General features: G+C 42.5%; 3 protein-coding genes across 8 annotated transcripts in view; 2 read left to right on the top strand and 1 right to left on the bottom strand.

Moving 5' to 3' along the window:
• LOC110522557 (RNA-binding protein 25) overlaps window positions 1–3500 on the top strand; it is a 28070-nt gene extending 24570 nt beyond the window's left edge. For all 5 annotated transcript variants that reach the window (XM_036976184.2, XM_036976182.2, XM_036976185.2 and 2 more), the window contains 4 exons: window positions 1458–1774; window positions 2163–2261; window positions 2360–2407; window positions 2587–3500. In XM_036976184.2, the coding sequence (XP_036832079.1) occupies window positions 1458–1774; window positions 2163–2261; window positions 2360–2407; window positions 2587–2679 (557 nt within the window). In that variant the 3' untranslated portion in view covers window positions 2680–3500. The remainder of the gene's footprint in view (window positions 1–1457; window positions 1775–2162; window positions 2262–2359; window positions 2408–2586) is intronic.
• Window positions 3501–5709: 2209 nt separating this feature from the next.
• Window positions 5710–15316, top strand: LOC110522556 (V-type proton ATPase subunit D). The gene is made up of 9 exons (XM_021601010.3): window positions 5710–6000; window positions 6907–7024; window positions 7687–7766; window positions 7859–7926; window positions 13155–13199; window positions 13447–13550; window positions 13777–13843; window positions 14106–14184; window positions 14616–15316. The coding sequence occupies exons 1-9, from the start codon at window positions 5960–5962 to the stop codon at window positions 14758–14760; spliced, it is 747 nt and encodes a 248-aa protein (XP_021456685.1). The 5' UTR covers window positions 5710–5959; the 3' UTR covers window positions 14761–15316.
• Window positions 15317–15468: 152 nt separating this feature from the next.
• The window catches only part of LOC110522555 (protein PALS1-like), a 29697-nt gene continuing 21897 nt past the window's right edge, over window positions 15469–23268 (bottom strand). For both annotated transcript variants that reach the window (XM_036976181.2, XM_036976179.2), the window contains exons 11-14: window positions 19413–19580; window positions 18814–19016; window positions 18312–18422; window positions 15469–16671 (exon numbers count right to left, since the gene is read on the bottom strand). In XM_036976181.2, the coding sequence (XP_036832076.1) occupies window positions 16495–16671; window positions 18312–18422; window positions 18814–19016; window positions 19413–19580 (659 nt within the window). In that variant the 3' untranslated portion in view covers window positions 15469–16494. The remainder of the gene's footprint in view (window positions 16672–18311; window positions 18423–18813; window positions 19017–19412; window positions 19581–23268) is intronic.

Below are 23268 nucleotides of genomic sequence, written 5' to 3'. Positions count from 1 at the left end.
GTCGTTGTATGCTGTAGTGTTAAGATTTACCTTCCTTTGAACTAAGGGTCCCGGACCATGTAAAACAGCCCCCGACCATTATTCCTCCTCCACTAAACTTTACAGTTGGCACTATGCATTCAGGCAGGTAGTGTTCTCCTGGCATCCACCAAACCCAGATTCATCCATCGGACTGCCAGATGGTGAAACTTGATTCATCACTCCAGAGAACGCGTTTCCACTGCTCCAGAGTCCAATGGCGGCGAGCTTTACGCCACTCCAGCCGACACTTGGCATTGAATACAATGATTTTAGGCTTGTGTGTGGCTGCTCGGCCATGGAAACCCATTTCATGAAGCTCCTGATGCACAGTTCTTGTGCTGACGTTGCTTCCAGAGGCAGTTTGGAACTCGGTAGTGAGTGTTGAAACCGAGGACAGATGATTTTTACGCGCCATGCGGTTCAGCGGACCTGCTCTGTGAGCTTGTGTGGAAATGTGTTACTTCCGGTTTGTTCAGCCATTCCAATGGGGAGAGACTAGGATTTTAGGATAAATGCTGAAAATAAGGTCTGAGGTTAACACAGGCTTAGGATATCTGATACGTTTTGTTCTATGAGATAATATCATTCCGCTAACATGAATTATGAACCTTGTGCTTTTTATTATTATTACATAAATGCTTCAAAATGTACAGAAAGTGACGTTAGCTAATGTCATAGAACAAAACGTATCAGATCTCCTCGGCCTGTGTTAACCTCTGACCTTATTTTGGGCTTTTATCAACAACAAAAACTACAAAAACATTTCCCCCAATGAACCATGGCAGAGTTTAGTGCTGACAAAAAGGCCCTGTTGCTGTCTATATCAACTAAATGTAACCGTCCTATTTCAGTCGAACTTTAAAGGTCCTGTTGCTGTCTATATCAACTAAATGTAACCGTCCTATTTCAGTCAAACTTTAAAGGCCCTGTTGCTGTCTATATCAACTAAATGTAACCGTCCTATTTCAGTCAAACTTTAAAGGTCCATTGCAGTCAAAAATGTGTTTTTCCTGTGTTTTACAGTTCCACACTGAGATTAGAATAATACAGTGATATTGTGAAAATGAAAGTGCCATTTTAGTGTAAGAGCTGTGAGAAAAGACCACCTGAAATTTCAGCCTGTTTTGGTGAGATGGAGTTTTGTCCGGCCTGGTAACATCACCAGGTGGTAAATGAGTTAGTAAACCAATAGGAAAGAGTTCCAAACCTCTGCCAATAATGGCTAGTTTTACTTTTCCCCCTCCCCACCCAGACAGTCTTAGCTAAATTCTTGCTTGAGAAATTGCTTCTTTTTTTTTTCTTAAAAAAAATACCCATTTGAATTAAATCGCAGTAAGGTACTTAATTGTTACCCAGAAATTATATTGAGATAAACACGGCTGCATTTGACCTTTTTAAGCCTTTCTTCATGGAGTAAAATATATTTCTCTCTACAGGAGCCCCTAATGTTACCAGCCCCAGCCAGCCCAATGTGGCCATCAAACGCAAGAAGCTCACTGTGGACAGTGTCTTCAACAAATTCGACGACGAGGAGGCGGACGAGGCTCCCCGCAAGCGCAAGCTGGTGCCGCTGGACTATGGCGACGATGACAAAAACCTCCAGAGCGTGGTGGACGGCGCCTCGGGACTGGCGGCCATCAAGGGCGCCAACACCGAGGAGAAGCGCAAGCACATCAAGAGCCTGATCGAGAAGATCCCCACGGGCAAGACGGAGTTGTTCTCTTACCCGCTGGACTGGTCCGCCGTGGACTCGGTAAAGATCAAAGAGATTGGGATGAGGGATAGGATGTAGCGATACCCTGGTTTCCAGGCTTGCTGCTCTCTTGCCATCTGATACCATAACGTGTTGGCAAGAGGGCCGAAATAGACAGGAAACCAGGCTAGAGTGGTGGGGCGACCAGGCTAGAGTGGTGGGGCGACCAGGCTAGAGTGGTGGGGCGACCAGAGGAGATATGGCAGTGGTGGAGAGACCAGAGAGAAAAAATGACACTTGTTGGTTTGATAAGTCCAGGGGAATTGGTGATATAGCCATTTTTTTCTACTTTGACAAACATTTTGATAATATGTTTCTTTACAATACTGATAGACATCTCTGGTGCAGTGACTAAAGAACTGTATGTCTGACTGTCTATTCTTCCCAGACTCTGATGGATCGACGCATACGTCCCTGGATCAATAAAAAGATAATTGAGTACATTGGAGAAGAGGAGGCTACGCTAGTGGATTTTGTCTGCTCAAAGGTGTGTAAGCTTGATTGTGATGCAATCTACTGGGGGAAGTGGGTGTTCTTGGTATAGGAGTTAATTCTGATTTGTTCATTTTGACCTCTTATCCCCAGGTGATGGCTCATGGTACACCACAGGGTATCTTGGATGATGTTGCCATGGTGAGTATCCCAAACAAAGATTCTCAAAATGGTCTCAGTTCAGCTTAAGCTTATTGTTAAAACTACATTTGATAATTTTTGATACTCTGATCATCAAGTTTAGATTGATGCCCTAAAACGGAGTCTTTAAAAAGTACACATTTATTGATCCAACTGAAATGCTGTTTCTTTACACCAAGGTTCTGGATGAAGAAGCAGAAGTCTTCATAGTCAAGATGTGGAGGTTATTGATCTATGAAACAGAGGCCAAGAAGATTGGGCTGGTGAAATAAGAAACCCAAGAAAGCACAGAACGAACATCCAACTTTTTCTAATAGAGTAATCCAACTTTAGTGTTGTTAGTCACCAAAAAAGACTGCTTCTCCATTCGAGCAGCCTAAAATCAAAGAATGGGCTCATCCTAATACCCCAACAATGGCTTTCTCCTATGGACAATATTGAGCTCCCGTTTTCTCATTATTCCAATAGACTCTGGTACATGTATCTCTACTACAGCTGCTGACTGTACAGCCTACATGTGTATGTGCTTGAGTGACTTTGACTAAGTGCTTATTGAAGATGCATGCAAGCAACCACTTGGACAATGGCCTGACGACAGTCTCTTGGCTTGAGTTGCCTGTCCCGAGGGTTGGGATGGAGCTGGCAGATAAGCAGCTTGACGTTTGAAGAAGACAACATGGCTACCAAGCCGTGGGAAGGAGGTTCACTGAAAGGTATCTCACTGGTCTCAGTTTTTCTATAGTTTTGTGATATTAGTACTTAGAAACATCCACGACTTCTATAACATCTCAAATGCTTAGTCATTGGCATCTGCTGAAACTTCTGTTTAAGTGGAGTAGGTTTGTTTTTGTATTACCAACGATACTTTCTAAAAATGCTATTTGAGGATGATGGGCCAGATACTGAATGTTAGGTCTTACTTCCTGACTTGTGATTGGTTGGTCTCATACTGTAACACCTGACAGAACACTGTATAGGAAAGGTTCATTTGGAAGACCAGCTGAAATGATTGTGATTTGTGAAAACATTGTCTCCATTTTTTTTTTTTTTTGTACCAGTGGAAATTTGTTTTGAATAAAGAGGATTTTCTATAGTTCTGTGTACTTGGTTTTGTAAATAGAGAAAGGTCTTGATCTGGCTCAGTGCATAAACCAATAGAATAGAAAGTAATTGTTAATGTTGGATTCTTGGAACATTGCTATCCTAGATATATCAGAAGTAAGACTGAGTGATAGAGAATGGTTGTTAGATCAGTAATACTATAGTATCTGAGGGGTGATAGTGAATGGTTGTTAGGTCAGTAATACTATAGTATCTGAGTGCTAGAGAATGGTTGTTACATCAGTAATACTATAGTATCTGAGTGATAGAGAATGGTTGGTACATCAGTAATACTATAGTATCTGGGGGGTGATAGAGAATGGTTGTTACATCAGTAGTGATACAGAATGGTTGGTACATCAGTAATACTATAGTATCTGAGTAATAGAGAATGGTTGTTACATCAGTGATACTATAGTATCTGAGGATTGATAGAGAATGGTTGTTACATCAGAAGGTAATGGTTATCTGTAGGAGACAGATGGCTTTGGAATGTGCTGGGTGGACATGAGGCAGTGACAGGATTGCTATAGGTGATATGGGTGGACAGCTTTGAATTAGACATCAAGGAGCTCGAGGTCAGATCAACTTAAAGGAGAAGGAATGGTTTATTACTTCATCTTCCAGTCAAACCATAAAATATGTAAGGATTGTAGTGTGTGTATATTATATATATATATGTGTGTATATTATATATATATATGTGTGTATATTTTATATATATGTGTGTATATAATATATATATATATATATATGTGTGTGTATATATGCGTGTGTATATATATGTGTGTATATATATATACACACACACACACACACACACACACATATGTATATATACACACGCATATATATACACACACACATATATATATATATATATATATACACACGCATATATATACACACACACACATATATATATATATATATATACACACATATATATATATATATATACACACATGCATACTTGTGGTGGAAACACGTTGTGTCTAATGCAGCTGTATTTATCGTCTGGGAAGGATAAACTTTCATAGTGTCTAGTTTTTACTCAGAATTAGAACCTAACAGTAAGGAAGGCTCAATTTATTTGACCAGCTTTGACAGTGTAGTATAAAGAACCACTGTGAGACATGGTACAAGCACTTTAAGATCAACATCAAAGTAAACTAAGGGGCTTGTTCAATTTTGATGTGAATGTGATTCCCTATTCTACACAATCTGACCACAGCTGCAATTCATTAGTCTGGGTACCAGTCTTTTTGGTTAACATTCTGCTCCTTGCCAAGCAAAACATTTGGCATCTGTAAAATAGACCTTGGTCTCAACATGCCTCACTGATAAAATAAAGGTTAAATAAAATTTACTTTGGGCGAATCAATGTAGTCAGAGCTAGATTCCACAAAACCGGGTCTATGCTCCACTCTGGTGAAGTTCACAATAAACTTCCTTCACCGTGTGGTTTAGTACGCAACAAGGATAGTTCCATGACAGAGATTACATGTTGTTCTGATATTTAAATCTAGCGTTACCTCCATGTCCAAAAAACTCCTCCCCTTCAAATCTCTAGACCTCAACGCATCCACATTAATCACAACAGTATGTTCTCACAGCAGATATCTCTAACTGCACTCAATTGCTTTGGCACATATTTTTAGACCGAAAATAATGAGTTGAAAGATAGATATCCTCTTACTATATTTCCATAAAGTAAACCAGTTTAACGTGATAACATTTGGCACATGCACCTAGCCAATGTAACCGATGTGAACTGGCGAGCAAGTTAGCGGTGGTGCGCGCTAATAGCGTTTCAATCGGTGTCATTTGCTCTAAGACCTTGAAGTAGTGGTTCCCTTTGCTCTGCAAGGGCCGCAGCTTTTGTGGAGCTATGGGTAACGATGCTTCGTGGGTGACTGTTATTGATGTGTGCAGAGGGTCTCTGGTTCGAGGCCGGGTAGGGACGAGGGGACGGACTAAAAGTATGCTGTTACACCAATTAACTCTTCACTCTTTCCATTTTACAGCTGTTTTGTTCGCGGTGACTGTAGTAGACGTCTCACCTGTATCGTAAAGTTACGGAACAAAAATGGTGTAATGTCCTGTATTTATTTGATATTTTTCTTCAAAAAAAAGCTTGCGAATTGGTCCCAATTGCTACAACTTCAAATGCATCTGTGCGCTCATTTTCCGACCCGGAAGAAAAAGCGCCTGGGTTGACAAGCGCAAGCGCAATAGCTGTTAACAACACAGTCACATGACTACTAATCAGCTGATGTCTTTTCGCACTAGAATATCATGAAGATCACGACATCGGTAACACATCTGTCATCCTCAAGGTATAATAAAAATAGTGCAATATCTTTTCTTGATTATTAGAGATATCTGTTTGCCGTCACGTCATCCAGACGGAATTGAAGTACAGAAGACGGTTTCGAGCCAAAAAACAAGATGTCAGGAAAAGAGAGGATCGACGTATTCCCCTCTAGAATGTAAGTAACGTTAGCTAGCTAGGTAGCATGTTTGACATTTCTAAGTAATCCTTGCAATCTAGCTAGGTTTGCGATTTTATGCTCCCCAATTTTATATGAATCTTCAACGCCTTCTAGCTCAGAGATTAGCAACTGGCGGCCCACGGGTCGCCTCCCTTTTGAAGACTCTCAGATCAATAATAAAAAATAAAACATATATATATATATATATATATATATACACACACACATATGGACACCCCTTCAAATGAGTGGATTCGGGTATTTCAGCCACACCCGTTGCTGACAGGTGTATACAATCGAGCACACAGCCATGCAATCTCCATAGACAAACGTTGACAGTAGAAATTGGCCTTACTGAAGAGCTCACACTCATAACGTGGCACTGTCATACGATGCCACCTTTCCAACAAGTCAAATTTCTGCCCTGGTCAATTGTAAATGCTGTTATTGTGAAGTGGAAACTAATAGAAGCAACAGCGGCTCAGCCGTGAAGCCTGTCCTCGGTTGTTAGCTAGTTGAGTGCAGCCAATTGTGAGGCCTTTAATTAATGATGATAAACTAAACCGTTGCATTTATTTATTTTTTGCATCAATTTGTAAGGGTATTGGTTATTTTGGGGAGTTTTGTATTGTCAATCATTTTAATCCTTTGCCATTTCATGATGAACATCTAAAATAGGACATGTCCCCCTGTCATATGGTGACTGGCCATCATTTCCAAACCACAGTTTTTTTTAAATGTGCTTTACATATAGTCTATGGGGCTACTGTACTTTCCCCAAAACTATTCTCCACAGATTATACCATGTCAAACTACTTAGGCCTACTTACTATGATTCAAATCTGAATGTTCATATTTATTATGGAAGTCCTCTGTCTGACATCTGATGACTTGTCTGTGAAGGGCTCAGACCATCATGAAGGCCCGTCTGAAGGGGGCCCAGACCGGCAGGAACCTACTGAAGAAGAAGGCTGATGCTCTCTCCATGCGCTTCCGTCAGATCCTCCGCAAGATCATTGAGGTAATTCAACTGGGGTTAAAACCATTAGAAGCAAGAAAATATTAGACTGGGAAAAGCCATGGACATTAACCCAAGATGTACTCTTAAGGAGCCTGCCGGTACTCCTTAAGGTCCAAAGTTATTTTCAGAGGTACGCTGGCTCTGGCAGCCAAAACAGCCCAATACTCCATCTAAACGTGAATCAGTTCTCAGTCTGTGGTCCCGTTCTGTGAGCTTCTTCCATTACACGCAGGTGTTCGGCGCATGCTATATAGCTAATTAGCACAGGTTGTCCCTCTGTCTTCTGTTAACACGTGCTGTAACAGAGATATGGCAATGTGGAACCCTAACCCTATAAAAGGTGTGTATCAATTTAACCGCAAATCGATGCATGTTCAGAACAAAGCTCTTAACAAAACTCCCAGAAGATGCGTTCGTCCAATGGAACTGAGTCATGATCAAGGGCTAGGGTAAACTCAATATGGCTGCCAGCCTACCCATCACCGACCATTGATTTCAATGGGAATATCTGTTCTTGTAGTTCTATTTCTATGTTTAAAACATTGTCTAATTCCCTGTTTCTTAGTAATATACTGTAAGTTTGTTTTGTATAACAGATCCTAATGTCATCAGTGCCTGACACATTGACTTCCGTCCTTCTCGTTTCCTCTTGCTATCTCTAGACAAAGACCTTGATGGGCGAAGTGATGAGGGAGGCGGCCTTCTCTTTAGCTGAGGCGAAATTCGCTGCTGGGGACTTCAGGTGAGAGGATGTGCATTTGATGCCTTTTATTTAGGCGTTTGTCTAATGTTTAGTCAATGTTCTCTCCTAACATTCTCCTAATGTTCCCACAGCACTACTGTCATCCAGAATGTTAACAAGGCCAAGGTGAAGGTTCGGGCAAAGAAGGACAACGTGGCAGGTTAGCGGCTCTGGACTCACTAGGGATGTTATAAATGGGCAAAAAATAATAATAAACAGCTATTTTTTTTAAATAAATTTTTCTTTCATAAAATTCCATGTGAATTCAGCGCAGCTGCCAGCAACAGTTTGGGTCTCACAGAGCTTCCCCTTTCAAAGTCTGACAGTTCAGCGTTGCACCTGTACTACCCATTACTGTATCTCAGTTTCACATCACAGTCTGCATTTCTTTCTCATTTAACTTCTCAAAGTATTGTCATACAGGACTTTGCTGCTGTCGCTTGCCTTTCTCTGCTGAAGACAGCGACGTAGTGGAGAGTCGGCTCCAAAATAATTGATTCCTCGACTCCTTGCACGTCAACTACCACTAGAAATCGACTTCTATGATTCAGTATTTTTGGAACGGAGGAGACTGATTGGTTGCCGTACTTCCGAGAACATTCACATCTTTCATAGCGATCTAGCGAGGGACGGACAGAGAGAGGGGAGGGGCATATTATAGGCAGGACAGCCACCAGGCAGACAGTCGGAACCGTACACTAGGCATCTCTATCGGCAATCAAAAGTTGTATCTCACAACTTCAGTAAGGCAGAGCCTATCATCAGTGAAGAGGCTAGGATATTGAGATGAGTCCAACGCAACACTTCCTACTTACACAGTCAAATCAAACTTTTTGTCACTTCCGACGAATATAACAAGTGTAGACCTTACTGTGAAATGCTTACTTACAAGCCCTTAACCAACAGGTGTAGTAGACCTTACTGTGAAATGCTTACTTACAAGCCCTTAACCAACAGGTGTAGTAGACCTTACTGTGAAATGCTTACTTACAAGCCCTTAACCAACAGGTGTAGTAGACCTTACTGTGAAATGCTTACTTACAAGCCCTTAACCAACAGTGTGTAGTAGACCTTACTGTGAAATGCTTACTTACAAGCCCTTAACCAACAGGTGTAGTAGACCTTACTGTGAAATGCTTACTTACAAGCCCTTAACCAACAGGTGTAGTAGACCTTACTGTGAAATGCTTACTTACAAGCCCTTAACCAACAGGTGTAGTAGACCTTACTGTGAAATGCTTACTTACAAGCCCTTAACCAACAGTGTGTAGTAGACCTTACTGTGAAATGCTTACTTACAAGCCCTTAACCAACAGTGTGTAGTAGACCTTACTGTGAAATGCTTACTTACAAGCCCTTAACCAACAGGTGTAGTAGACCTTACTGTGAAATGCTTACTTACAAGCCCTTAACCAACAGTGTGTAGTAGACCTTACTGTGAAATGCTTACTTACAAGCCCTTAACCAACAGGTGTAGTAGACCTTACTGTGAAATGCTTACTTACAAGCCCTTAACCAACAGGTGTAGTAGACCTTACTGTGAAATGCTTACTTACAAGCCCTTAACCAACAGTGTGTAGTAGACCTTACTGTGAAATGCTTACTTACAAGCCCTTAACCAACAGGTGTAGTAGACCTTACTGTGAAATGCTTACTTACAAGCCCTTAACCAACAGGTGTAGTAGACCTTACTGTGAAATGCTTACTTACAAGCCCTTAACCAACAGGTGTAGTAGACCTTACTGTGAAATGCTTACTTACAAGCCCTTAACCAACAGTGTGTAGTAGACCTTACTGTGAAATGCTTACTTACAAGCCCTTAACCAACAGGTGTAGTAGACCTTACTGTGAAATGCTTACTTACAAGCCCTTAACCAACGTGTGTAGTAGACCTTACTGTGAAATGCTTACTTACAAGCCCTTAACCAACAGGTGTAGTAGACCTTACTGTGAAATGCTTACTTACAAGCCCTTAACCAACAGGTGTAGTAGACCTTACTGTGAAATGCTTACTTACAAGCCCTTAACCAACAGGTGTAGTAGACCTTACTGTGAAATGCTTACTTACAAGCCCTTAACCAACGTGTGTAGTAGACCTTACTGTGAAATGCTTACTTACAAGCCCTTAACCAACAGGTGTAGTAGACCTTACTGTGAAATGCTTACTTACAAGCCCTTAACCAACAGGTGTAGTAGACCTTACTGTGAAATGCTTACTTACAAGCCCTTAACCAACAGTGTGTAGTAGACCTTACTGTGAAATGCTTACTTACAAGCCCTTAACCAACAGGTGTAGTAGACCTTACTGTGAAATGCTTACTTACAAGCCCTTAACCAACAGTGTGTAGTAGACCTTACTGTGAAATGCTTACTTACAAGCCCTTAACCAACAGTGTGTAGTAGACCTTACTGTGAAATGCTTACTTACAAGCCCTTAACCAACAGTGTGTAGTAGACCTTACTGTGAAATGCTTACTTACAAGCCCTTAACCAACAGGTGTAGTAGACCTTACTGTGAAATGCTTACTTACAAGCCCTTAACCAACAGTGTGTAGTAGACCTTACTGTGAAATGCTTACTTACAAGCCCTTAACCAACGTGTGTAGTAGACCTTACTGTGAAATGCTTACTTACAAGCCCTTAACCAACAGGTGTAGTAGACCTTACTGTGAAATGCTTACTTACAAGCCCTTAACCAACAGGTGTAGTAGACCTTACTGTGAAATGCTTACTTACAAGCCCTTAACCAACAGGTGTAGTAGACCTTACTGTGAAATGCTTACTTACAAGCCCTTAACCAACAGGTGTAGTAGACCTTACTGTGAAATGCTTACTTACAAGCCCTTAACCAACAGTGTGTAGTAGACCTTACTGTGAAATGCTTACTTACAAGCCCTTAACCAACAGGTGTAGTAGACCTTACTGTGAAATGCTTACTTACAAGCCCTTAACCAACAGGTGTAGTAGACCTTACTGTGAAATGCTTACTTACAAGCCCTTAACCAACAGGTGTAGTAGACCTTACTGTGAAATGCTTACTTACAAGCCCTTAACCAACAGTGTGTAGTAGACCTTACTGTGAAATGCTTACTTACAAGCCCTTAACCAACAGGTGTAGTAGACCTTACTGTGAAATGCTTACTTACAAGCCCTTAACCAACGTGTGTAGTAGACCTTACTGTGAAATGCTTACTTACAAGCCCTTAACCAACAGTGTGTAGTAGACCTTACTGTGAAATGCTTACTTACAAGCCCTTAACCAACAGGTGTAGTAGACCTTACTGTGAAATGCTTACTTACAAGCCCTTAACCAACAGGTGTAGTAGACCTTACTGTGAAATGCTTACTTACAAGCCCTTAACCAACAGTGTGTAGTAGACCTTACTGTGAAATGCTTACTTACAAGCCCTTAACCAACAGGTGTAGTAGACCTTACTGTGAAATGCTTACTTACAAGCCCTTAACCAACAGGTGTAGTAGACCTTACTGTGAAATGCTTACTTACAAGCCCTTAACCAACAGGTGTAGTAGACCTTACTGTGAAATGCTTACTTACAAGCCCTTAACCAACAGGTGTAGTAGACCTTACTGTGAAATGCTTACTTACAAGCCCTTAACCAACAGGTGTAGTAGACCTTACTGTGAAATGCTTACTTACAAGCCCGAGGCTATATACAGGGGGGTACCGGTACTGAGTCAGTGTGAGGGGGTACAGGTTAGAGGTAATTTGTACATGTAGGTAGGGGTATGTGACTATGCATAGATAATAAACAGCGAGTAGCAGCAGTGTACAAAACAAATGGGGGGTGAATGTAATAGTCCGGTGGCCATTTGATTAATTGTTCAGCAGTCTTATGGCTTGGGGGTAGTCAGAGCCGCTTGCCGTGCAGTAGCAGAGCAAAGTCTATGACTTGGGTGACTGGACTCTGACAATTGTATGGGTTTTCCTCTGACACCTGGGTTGCAGGAAGGTTGGCTCAAGTGATGTACTGGGCCGTATGCACTACCCTCTCTACCGCCATACCAGGCCGTGATGCAACCGGTCAGGATGCTCTTGATGGTGCAGCTGTAGAACTTTTTGAGGATCTGGGGACCCGTGCCAAATCATTTCAGTCTCCTGAGGGGTATGAGTATGAAGCGAGGGCCAGCCAACAAGAGCATACAGGTCGCAGTGGTGGGTAGTATATGGGGCTTTGGTGACAAAACAGATGGCACTGATAGACTGCATCCAATTTGTTGAGTATAGTGTTGGAGGTTATTTTGTAAATTACATTGTCAAAGTCGCGGATCGGTAGGAAAGTCAGTTTTACGAGGGTATGTTTGGCAGCATGAGTGAAGGATGCTTTTGTTGCGAAATAGGAAGCCGATTCTAGATTTAATTTTGGATTGGAGATGTTTAATGTGAGTCTGGAAGGAGCGTTTACAGTCTAACCAGACACCTAGGTATTTGTAGTTGTCCACATATTCTAAGTCAGAACCGTCCAGAGAAGTGATGCTGGACGGGCGGGCAGGTGCGGTTGAAGAGCATGCATTTAGTTTTACTTGCATTTAAGAGCAGTTGGAGGCCACAGAAGGAGAGTTGTACGGCATTGAAGCTCACCTGGAGGTTAGTTAACAGTGTCCAAAGAAGGGCCAGAAGTATACAGAATGGTGTTGTCTGTGTAGAGGTGGATCAGAGAATCATCAGCAGCGAGAGCGGCTACGAATAATATGAGAACTCTCTTTGTAGGTAGTGTGGTCTACAGCTTATCATAAGGTACTCTACCTCAGGCGATCAATACCTCGAAACTTCTTCAATATTAGACATTGCGCACCAGCTGTTATTGACAAAAAGACACACACCCCCAGCCCTCGTCTTAGCTTCTCTGTTCTGCCGGTGCATTGTAAATCCCTCTAGCTCTGTGTTATCTGTGTCGTTGTTCAGCCACGACTCGGTGAAACATAACATATTACAGTTCTTAATGTCCTGTTAGGATAATCGTAGGTCATCAGTTTATTTTCCAATGATTGCATGTAAGCAAGTAGAATGGAAGGCAGTGGGAGTTTACTCTCTCGCCTACAGGTTCTCAAAAGGCAGCCTGATCTGCGTCCTCTTTTCCTCTGTCTTTTCTTCCTGCAAATGACGGGGATTTGGGCCTGTTCCCGGGAGGGCAGTATATGTTTCTCGTCAAACTTTCCTCAGGCCTTTTTATAGCCTATTGTCTAGTTAGGCTATAACACAGAAGATAATGTTTTGTGATATCTGATTTTCATTTTGTCAACTAAAAAAATATATACATTTTTCCTAATGTTAAGGATCCACATTTTGTTTAAAGGTTATGTCCTCTGATCTTCTCTGTACCTTTTTTAGAACATGTCTGACCTGTGTGATTCTCCTCTCCCTCACAGGTGTCACTCTACCTGTGTTTGAGCTCTACCAAGAAGGAGGGGACAGTAAGTCGTTTTATTGTGTCCTGTGTTGCTCAGTTGGTAGAGTATGAATGTGTGACTAAGTATTTTTATTTAATAAACCTTATAAATGGAAGTTTTGTTATCATTGTATATGTCTGCATTTATGGCCAAATGTTTAACAAAGTGTTTTTTACAGATTTAAAGGAAGTGTTGTCTATGCCGTGGTGTTGAACTTGTGGTGGTGTTTGTGTCACTACTCACGGTATTCCTTCCATCCTCTACTTGTTAGGTTATGAGCTGACCGGTCTGGCCAGGGGAGGAGAGCAGCTCTCCAGGCTGAAGAGGAACTATGCTAAAGCAGTGGAGCTGCTCGTGGAGTTGGCCTCCTTACAGGTAGGGGGCACTCTCTGTCAATGTTCATTAGGTGCCAGATGGAATAAAATAGGAAGGGACGTTCCAGGCCTTGGACAGTAGGAACAGCTTGTTTTCCCATTGCAAAAAGTTAACGTTTTCTGGTGCGTGCCCTAAAGACCATGATCGCATGGAGTAGGTCTGTGGTAAAACATGCAATGTCTCACTAAACAACAACAGTCTCATGGTCTCACTGTTTGATCGACAGACTTCCTTCGTCACACTGGATCAAGCCATCAAGATCACCAACCGCCGTGTGAATGCCATCGAGCATGGTGAGTCTGCCCTGGATTTCACTCAATGAAAACATGTGCCACATATGTGGTTAGAGCGTTGGACTAGTAACCGGAAGGTTGCAAGTTCAAATCACCGAGCTGACAAGGTACGGTTGTCGTTCTGCCCCTGAACAGGCCGTCATTGAAAATAAGAATTTGTTCTTAACTGACTTGCCTAGTTAAATAAAGGTAAAAAAAAAATATCAATAATGGCAGTAGGAAGAGAGCAAAATTATTAAAATGTGATTTCAACTGTCTGCAGTAATCATCCCCCGCATTGAGCGTACCCTCAGCTATATCATCACAGAGCTGGATGAGAGGGAACGAGAAGAGTTCTACAGGTAAGTTATATTTCCAGACCATCTCCCTTTAAAATAAAATAAAGTGTCCCTCAACTCATATCCTTGTCTTTACCCCCATCTTACCGAAGTATCATCGTCTGTATAAAGGGTTCTAATTCCGTTTCTATGGAAAGAGGTCTCATCTTTTAATCTGTGCCCTTATGGCATTGTCAAGCTATATTGGTGATTTACTGCCACCTGCAGTACTGGAGTCCTGAACCAAATGTTGTAATTTATTGTGGCCGCTAGATGGAGGTGACAGGCAGTAGCTTAAAGCCATTAAAGAAGACGACGCTCTGATCATTGGCTGATTTCTCCCAAACAATAGGATCCCCACCTAGTTGACTACTTTAAATGGTGGAAGCCCCCAATGTCCATGCTAAAACAGGTTATATCTTCAAACTATCTCTATGGTGTGTCCACCTCCTCAGGCTGAAGAAGATCCAGGAGAAGAAGAAGCAGATGAGGGAGAGGACTGAGAAGGAGATCGCCATCCGTCTGGCCAAGCTGGGCCCCATCGCCGAGCCGTCCAACATGCTGACGGAGGAAACCGACGAGGACCTGCTGTTTGAGTGACATGCCGTCAACCCCATTAGTCATCCTATTTATTCATGTTGTCTTTGTGTACACCGGTGATGTTGACGTTTTCAGTATTGGAGATGTCCCAGATGTATCCCTGTTTTAAACTATGAGGTTTAAACTTTAAAGTCAGAACTTTGCTCACATCAGTTCACTAGTGCATTGACGTTGTTAAATCTGACATTCGTTATCTTTTGGATACTTAAAGCAGCAAATAATATATAGATTAAGTAAAGTAACATGGTTTACATATGTGACCTGTATTCCACATTCCATCTGATTGGGTGAGGACATAGATAGTTTACGGTTTCACCAGAACACTCAAGTCAATGCATGCCGTCGTTCCTTTTCCCCCGAAGTGTCTGCTTTGTGGAGGCTAGTCCCGTCCATGTGGGGTTATACTAAACAGACTTACATTCTATGGCATTGACCCTTTACAGGAGGATGGCTAACAAGTAGGTACTTGATCCCCCTGTAACCATCTGCTGTTGCACCCTGAGGACAACCCCACCTGTGTCAGAGCACTTCATCCAAATAAAGATTCTGTATATTCCTCAAGTGTCACTTTCTCAAATGAGTTTGATATTTGTGTATCAGGCTGCATTTCCACATGCAGCCCAATTCTGATCTTACATGTTTAGGTAACACAATTGATATTTATGAAGTGCATTCCTGTATCTAATGTCCAACATTATGAAATTGTGCTCAAGAGAAATGTTAATTTTATTGAAGATGGCTTCTTGAGTTCTGCTTATAAAGTACCAATGAAAAATGTTTGTCAGATTAATTGTTGAAGTAGGCTACAGCTCCTAATTATTCACCTTAATGAGGAGCGCGATTTAAAGTTCAGTGCGATTGAAGTTGAAAGGCAACATTCCCACGTTTGCGGAGACTGGACTCCTAATAAACGCTGCATGTGTCGGGGAATGACCGTAACTTCAAGCACGCTATATTATCTCCGGCGATAATTATTGAATCGAGCCCCTCGATACACTAACTAGACAATAGCTACTAAGGTGATCGAGGTACAAGCGCAGCAACACAACACAGTACTATCGTTTATACACACACCTTACCATATTTAGAATACAAACGGCTTCTCTTTGGTTCTCACGTCTAGGAGAAAGTTACATAGCAAATTGGTCCTCCATTGAGAGATGTTGTTCCTGTGCGTTGTAAACCACATTTGTTTACCATCTCTTCTAAAAAATACACATTTTACAATCAGAAATAACTATTGAGGTTGAAATATGTTTTCTACAGTTTCGGATAAATGTCTGCATAGGCTACTGGAATGTTGACAACATTGACACAAAAGAACATTCACACAGACAAAACACACATATATCAGACCGTATCCATCTCTGCAAATGTAAAGTCCACCTACCATAAGAAGGCTAGTTAAAGGACAAGTCACCCTTTTGGTCAGAGAAGGCATAGGCCCTCTATTTTGTGTCAACGAGGGTCTAACGGTGGCCTCAACGATCATTGTCCGTTCTTCCTTTTAGGGTCAGAGCTGTGGGTCATGTTCATTAGGGTACACTGTAGTGAAACATTTACTTTTTTTTCCTGAAAATGAAAACAGGGGGTTCTTATTGGACGAGTCCATGTAGTCCCTTCCAGTTTCAATCTGTTTTGTTCCGTTTGGTGCCTAATGAACACGACCCAGGCCACACTCATTCATGAGGCTCCCTGGGGTTGACCTCTAGGGTGAACCCTCACCCCTGACCCCTAGCACAACCAGGAGGAGGGTACCCACTGGGGCTCTGTGTCCAACTTGTCAATGAGCCGTAGCAGCTCGTGGAAGGCTGTTTCTGGCTCGCTGTTAACGATGGCGGTGTCAAACAGGTGGCCGTAGGCCTGCTCCATCTCCCAGGCCTTCTCCATCAGCTCCTTCAGTTCCTCTGGCTAGATGCAGGGAAGAACAGAGGTTAAAGATATCCTGGCTAGATGTAGGGAAACAGGAGTGAAGGAAAGGGGGTATAGATCCTGGCTAGATGTAGGGAAACAGGAAGGAAGGACAGGGGATAGAGATATCCTGGCTAGATGTTGGGAAACAGGAGGGAAAAATAGGGGTTAGAGCAGGGTTTCCCAAACTCAGTCCTGGGGACTCTAAGGGGTGCATGTTTTGTTTTTTTCCCTAGCACCATACAGCTATACAGCTATACAGCTATACAGCTTGATTAGCTTGATTATTTGAATCAGCTGTATAGTGTTAGAGACAAAAACAAAAAGTGCACCCATTTGGGGCCCCCAGGACAGAGTCAGGGAAACGGTGGGTTAGACATATCCTGGCAAGATGCAAGGAAACAGGAGGGAAGGAGGGGTTTAGAGATATCCTGGCAAGATGTAGGGAAGGAGGGGTTTAGAGATATCCTGGCTAGATGTAGGAAAACAGGAGGGAAGGAGGGGTTTAGAGATATCCTGGCAAGATGCAAGGAAACAGGAGGGAAGGAGGGGTTTAGAGATATCCTGGCAAGATGTAGGGAAACAGGAGGGAAGGAGGGGTTTAGAGATATCCTGGCAAGATGTAGGGAAACAGGAGGGAAGGAGGGGTTTAGAGATATCCTGGCAAGATGTAGGGAAACAGGAGGGAAGGAGGGGTTTAGAGATATCCTGGCAAGATGCAAGGAAACAGGAGGGAAGGAGGGGTTTAGAGATATCCTGGCAAGATGGAGGGAAGGAGGGGTTTAGAGATATCCTGGCTAGATGTAGGGAAACAGGAGGGAAGGAAGGGTTTAGAGATATCCTGGCTAGATGTAGGGAGGGAAGGAGGGGTTTAGAGATATCCTGGCTAGATGTAGGGAAACAGGAGGGAAGGAGGGGTTTAGAGATATCCTGGCTAGATGTAGGGAAACAGGAGGGAAGGAGGGGTTTAGAGATATCCTGTCTAGATGTAGGGAAACAGGAAGGAAGGACGGGGTTTAGAGATATCCTGGCTAGATGTAGGGAAACAGGAGGGAAGGAGGGGTTTAGAGATATCCTGGCTAGATGTAGGGAAACAGGAGGGAAGGAGGGGTTTAGAGATATCCTGGCTAGATGTAGGGAAACAGGAGGGAAGGAGGGGTTTAGAGATATCCTGGTAAGATACAAGGAAACAGGAGGGAAGGAGGGGTTTAGAGAAATCCTGGCAAGATGCAAGGAAACAGGAGGGAAGGAGGGGTTTAGAGATATCCTGGCTAGATGTAGGGAAACAGGAAGGAAGGACGGGGTTTAGAGATATCCTGGCTAGATGTAGGGAAACAGGAGGGAAGGAGGGGTTTAGAGATATCCTGGCTAGATGTAAGGTAACAGGAGGGAAGGAGGGGTTTAGAGATATCCTGGCTAGATGTAAGGTAACAGGAGGGAAGGAGGGGTTTAGAGATATCCTGGCTAGATGTAAGCTCAAGGCAGAACTATTACTGTACCAGCAGAGGATAAATAGTTCATTATAGCTTCTCACAGGTATAATGATCAACATGATAAGTGTGATTCATGTTATACATTCACTGTGGATATTAATGTATCTATGGTACTTGCTGATAAAGGGCTTTTTGTGAGATAAGTACCTTTGGGTTTTTTCCATCCTTGGCCAGCAGGGTGCGCCATCGCTCCTGAGAGGGAGGAGCGATGAAGATCACATAGGGCTTGAGGTTGGAGGACCGGAGCACCCGCAGTGACTGATGGAGAAACCGAAAGGAAACAGCAGCAGGAGGGGAGACAATGATAAAAAAAAGGGAGATAGAGAATAGAGGAATAGCAGCGTGGATAGTAATGCTTTCAAAACATGATATGAAATTTCCTCCACAACATATTCTCAACTAGCGGCTAACAGTCCCACTTTAAACTAAACATAACTTTTAAGGCTTAAAAAGCCTTTATGAACCATTCATAAGGCCTGTAAAGATGCTTAAAATGACATGCTACATAAAGTGTGACACAAGGGCTAAGCACCAGGTGTAAGGACATATCACCCTTCATGTAGAATGACTTACTTACACATGATTTATGAAGCAACTATGTAGTGCTTATGAAGTGCTACGTAGGGCTTATGAAAATGTAGTTTCCTACCTTAGTGTGCAGGCACAGCAGACAGATCCTGCCTGAGTTGATGACCTGTCGAACCGAGTCACTGCTGGTGCCGTACAAGTTCCTGTCGTACTCCCCAGACTCGATGAACTTCCCTGCTGCGTCGTCCGTCTCAAACGCCAGCCTGTTCACAAAGTGGTACTCCCTCCCATTCTTCTCATGTATCCGTGGGCCTCTCGTTGTATCTGAGTGATAACGATTGTTGAAATGAGAATTTGGTACATTAAATGTATGTTAAATGTAGTATTAAATGTATAATAAATGTATAATTAAGTTTTTGTCTGGTCTATTGTAATAAACAGTTAAAATAAAAAAAGAAATGAGAATTTGTTAGAAGCTAATCTGTATGTATTGGTAACGTCGACCCTACCTGATTGAATTGCTGCAGTAATTTGTCAATGCTTCAAGCTATCAAACCCCATCAAACTTTATTTAAAGTCTGTTTAATAATCACAACACTTAAATAATATGTAAAAACCTAACAGGCCACGAACTGAACCTCCCACAAGAACAAGTGGATATTGTTCCCATCACAAGTCTTGCCCCGCCCCCCAATCCCCTGCTCTGATTGGTCTACTTACGTGGCACGGCGCTGGCGAATCTGTCCGGCTGGATTGACAGCAGCCTCCGCCGCAGCTCGTCCTGCCCGCTGTTGGGCGGACCAATCAGGGCGATGGGTCGCTTGCGACTGGCCGGCTGGTGGTAGAGCGCCATCTCATCATAGGTCAGGATGTCATCGGCGGAGTAGTCTGGGCGCGACAGAGGTAAGTAGAGAGGTTGGGGTTTACTGAAGATGTTGCAAATTGAAATGTTACAGAAATGTTACTCTATATACATATCAGATAGAAATATGTTATGTAGAACATATATATACCTATCAGAATATTCCACAACATTCAGCTGAGGGGGAACATGGCAGATAGAAATTCCATGAATAGAGCAGGCATGAATACTGGGTACATGTCAGAGGCATATCGTCCAGCCTCCTGTGTGCCAACAAGACTGAGGTAATAAGACTTCCTGCTAGGAGAGGACTTTCCACTCTCATACTTTAACTCTAAGACACACCAGTAACATAGGCTGGCCGAGAGTACTTAGCACCTCTGAAAATAATGTCCGAACCGAGTTCGCACTGATTTTACAGTGCCTTCGGAAAGTATTCAGACCACATTTGTTCAGGTTACAGCCTTATTCTAAAATGGATAAACATACAGTGCCTTGCGAAAGTATTCGGCCCCCTTGAACTTTGTGACCTTTTGCCACATTTCAGGCTTCAAACATAAAGATATAAAACTGTATTTTTTTGTGAAGAATCAACAACAAGTGGGACACAATTATGATGTGGAACGACATTTATTGGATATTTCAAACTTTTTTAACAAATCAAAAAACTGAAAAATTGGGCGTGCAAAATTATTCAGCAATTATTCAGTGCAGCAAACTCTCTCCAGAAGTTCAGTGAGGATCTCTGAATGATCCAATGTTGACCTAAATGACTAATGATGATAAATACAATCCACCTGTGTGTAATCAAGTCTCCGTATAAATGCACCTGTGATAGTCTCAGAGGTCTGTTAAAAGCGCAGAGAGCATCATGAAGAACAAGGAACACACCAGGCAGGTCCGAGATACTGTTGTGAAGAAGTTTAAAGCCGGATTTGGATACAAAAAGATTTCCCAAGCTTTAAACATCCCAAGGAGCACTGTGCAAGCGATAATATTGAAATGGAAGGAGTATCAGACCACTGCAAATCTACCAAGACCTGGCCGTCCCTCTAAACTTTCAGCTCATACAAGGAGAAGACTGATCAGAGATGCAGCCAAGAGGCCCATGATCACTCTGGATGAACTGCAGAGATCTACAGCTGAGGTGGGAGACTCTGTCCATAGGACAACAATCAGTCGTATATTGCACAAATCTGGCCTTTATGGAAGAGTGGCAAGAAGAAAGCCATTTCTTAAAGATATCCATAAAAAGTGTTGTTTAAAGTTTGCCACAAGCCACCTGGGAGACACACCAAACATGTGGAAGAAGGTGCTCTGGTCAGATGAAACCAAAATTGAACTTTTTGGCAACAATGCAAAACGTTATGTTTGGCGTAAAAGCAACACAGCTGAACACACCATCCCCACTGTCAAACATGGTGGTGGCAGCATCATGGTTTGGGCCTGCTTTTCTTCAGCAGGGACAGGGAAGATGGTTAAAATTGATGGGAAGATGGATGGAGCCAAATACAGGACCATTCTGGAAGAAAACCTGATGGAGTCTGCAAAAGACCTGAGACTGGGACGGAGATTTGTCTTCCAACAAGACAATGATCCAAAACACAAAGCAAAATCTACAATGGAATGGTTCAAAAATAAACATATCCAGGTGTTAGAATGGCCAAGTCAAAGTCCAGACCTGAATCCAATCGAGAATCTGTGGAAAGAACTGAAAACTGCTGTTCACAAATGCTCTCCATCCAACCTCACTGAGCTCGAGCTATTTTGCAAGGAGGAATGGGAAAAAATGTCAGTCTCTCGATGTGCAAAACTGATAGAGACATACCCCAAGCGACTTACAGCTGTAATCGCAGCAAAAGGTGGCGCTACAAAGTATTAACTTAAGGGGGCTGAATAATTTTGCACGCCCAATTTTTCAGTTTTTGATTTGTTAAAAAAGTTTGAAATATCCAATAAATGTCGTTCCACTTCATGATTGTGTCCCACTTGTTGTTGATTCTTCACAAAAAAATACAGTTTTATATCTTTATGTTTGAAGCCTGAAATGTGGCAAAAGTTCGCAAAGTTCAAGGGGGCCGAATACTTTCGCAAGGCACTGTATATATTTTTAAATCTTATCAATCTACACACAATAACAAAGAGTAAAACTTTTTTTTAAATTGTTGCTAATTATATGTTGAAGCACCTTTGGCATCAATTACAGCCTCGAGTCTTATTGGGTACAACGCTACAAGCTTGGTACATCTATATTTACAGAGTTTCTCCCATTCTCTTCTGCAGATCCTCTGTCAGATTGGATGGGGAGCGTTGCTGCACAGCTATTGTCAGGTCTCTCCAGAGATGTTCAATCAGGTTCAAGTCCACTCAAGGACATTCAGAGACTTGTCCCGAAGCCACTCCTGCATTGTCTTGGCTGTGTGCTTAGGACTCTTTTGCTGTTGGAAGGTGAACCTTCTCTCCAGTCTGAGGTCCTGAGCGCACTGGAGCAGGTTTTCATCAAGGATCTCTCTGTACCTTGCTCCATTAATCTTTGCCTTGATTCTGACTAGTCTCCCAGTCCCTGCCTCTGAAAAACATCCCCACAGCATGACACCGCCACCAACATGCTTCACCATAGAGAGGGTGCCAGGTTTTCTCCAGACGTTGGCATTCCGGCCAAAGAGTTCAATCTTGGTTTCATCAGACCAGAGAATCTTGTTTCTCATGGTCTGAGAGTCTTTAGGTGCCTTTTGGCAAACTCCAAGTGGGTTGTCATGTGCCTTTTACTGAGGAGTGGCTTCCGTCTGGCCACTCTACCATACCATAAAGGCCTGATTGCTGGAGTGCTGCAGAGATGGTTGTCCTTCTGGAAGGTTCTCCCATCTCCACAGAGAAACTCTGGAGCTCTGACAGTGACCATCGTGTTCTTGGTCACCTCCCTGACCAAGGCCCTTCTCCCCTGATTGCTCAGTTTGGCCGGGCGGCCAGCTCTAGGAAGAGTCTTGGTGGTTCCAAACTTCTTCCATTTAAGAATGATGGAAGCCACTGTGTTCTTGGGGACCTTCAATGCTGCAGAAATGTTTTGGTTCCTTCCTCAGATCTGTGCCTCGACACAATCCTGTCTCGGAGCTCTACAGACAATTCCTTCGACCTCATGGCTTGGTTTTTGCTCTGACATGCACTGTCAGCTGACCTTATATAGACAGGTGTGTGCCTTTCCAAATCAGTTCCAATCAATTGAATTTACCACAGGTGGTAGAAAGATCAAGGATGATACATTTAAACTAGATGCAACTGAGTCGCAAAAGGTCTGAATACTTATGTAAATAAGATATTTCAGTTTTAAAAACCTATTTTCGCTTTGTCATTATGTGTAGATTGCTGAGGATTTTTTTATTTATTTAATCCATTTTAGAATAAGGCTGTAACGTAACTAAATGTGTAAAAAGTCAATGGGTCTGAATACTTTCCAAAGGCACTTTACAATCGTCTGAAAATCTATTATAATGTAAATAGGGGCATTGAGAGAGAGGCCAAGTCCCAAATCGAACCCTATACCTATGGGGTGTCTATGACCTATGCCCTCCTATGTGGTGGATAGGTGTGAGCAATATGATAGTAGCTCCACCTCTGATAGGCTAAGTGGAATTTTCACCATATTCCTCACACCAATCAAATATCCACAAGTGCATAGGGGTCTAGCAGTCAATTTGGGATTGGACCAAAAAGATG

This window comes from Oncorhynchus mykiss, chromosome 4 (assembly GCF_057628025.1).
Source record: "Oncorhynchus mykiss isolate SJ-2025 chromosome 4, ASM5762802v1, whole genome shotgun sequence".
Classification (NCBI taxonomy): domain Eukaryota; kingdom Metazoa; phylum Chordata; class Actinopteri; order Salmoniformes; family Salmonidae; genus Oncorhynchus; species Oncorhynchus mykiss.
Note: the sequence above shows the minus strand (reverse complement) of the source record. Positions and strands in the feature narration are given on the sequence as shown.

Bases quoted from the DNA above. Each gene is read 5' to 3' on its own strand.
- LOC110522556 (XM_021601010.3), top strand. From the start codon at position 5,960: ATGTCAGGAAAAGAGAGGATCGACGTATTCCCCTCTAGAAT. The intron at 7,767-7,858 runs GTGAGAGGATGT...ATGTTCCCACAG, and splicing joins TTCGCTGCTGGGGACTTCAG to CACTACTGTCATCCAGAATG. The intron at 7,927-13,154 runs GTTAGCGGCTCT...TCTCCCTCACAG, and splicing joins AAAGAAGGACAACGTGGCAG to GTGTCACTCTACCTGTGTTT.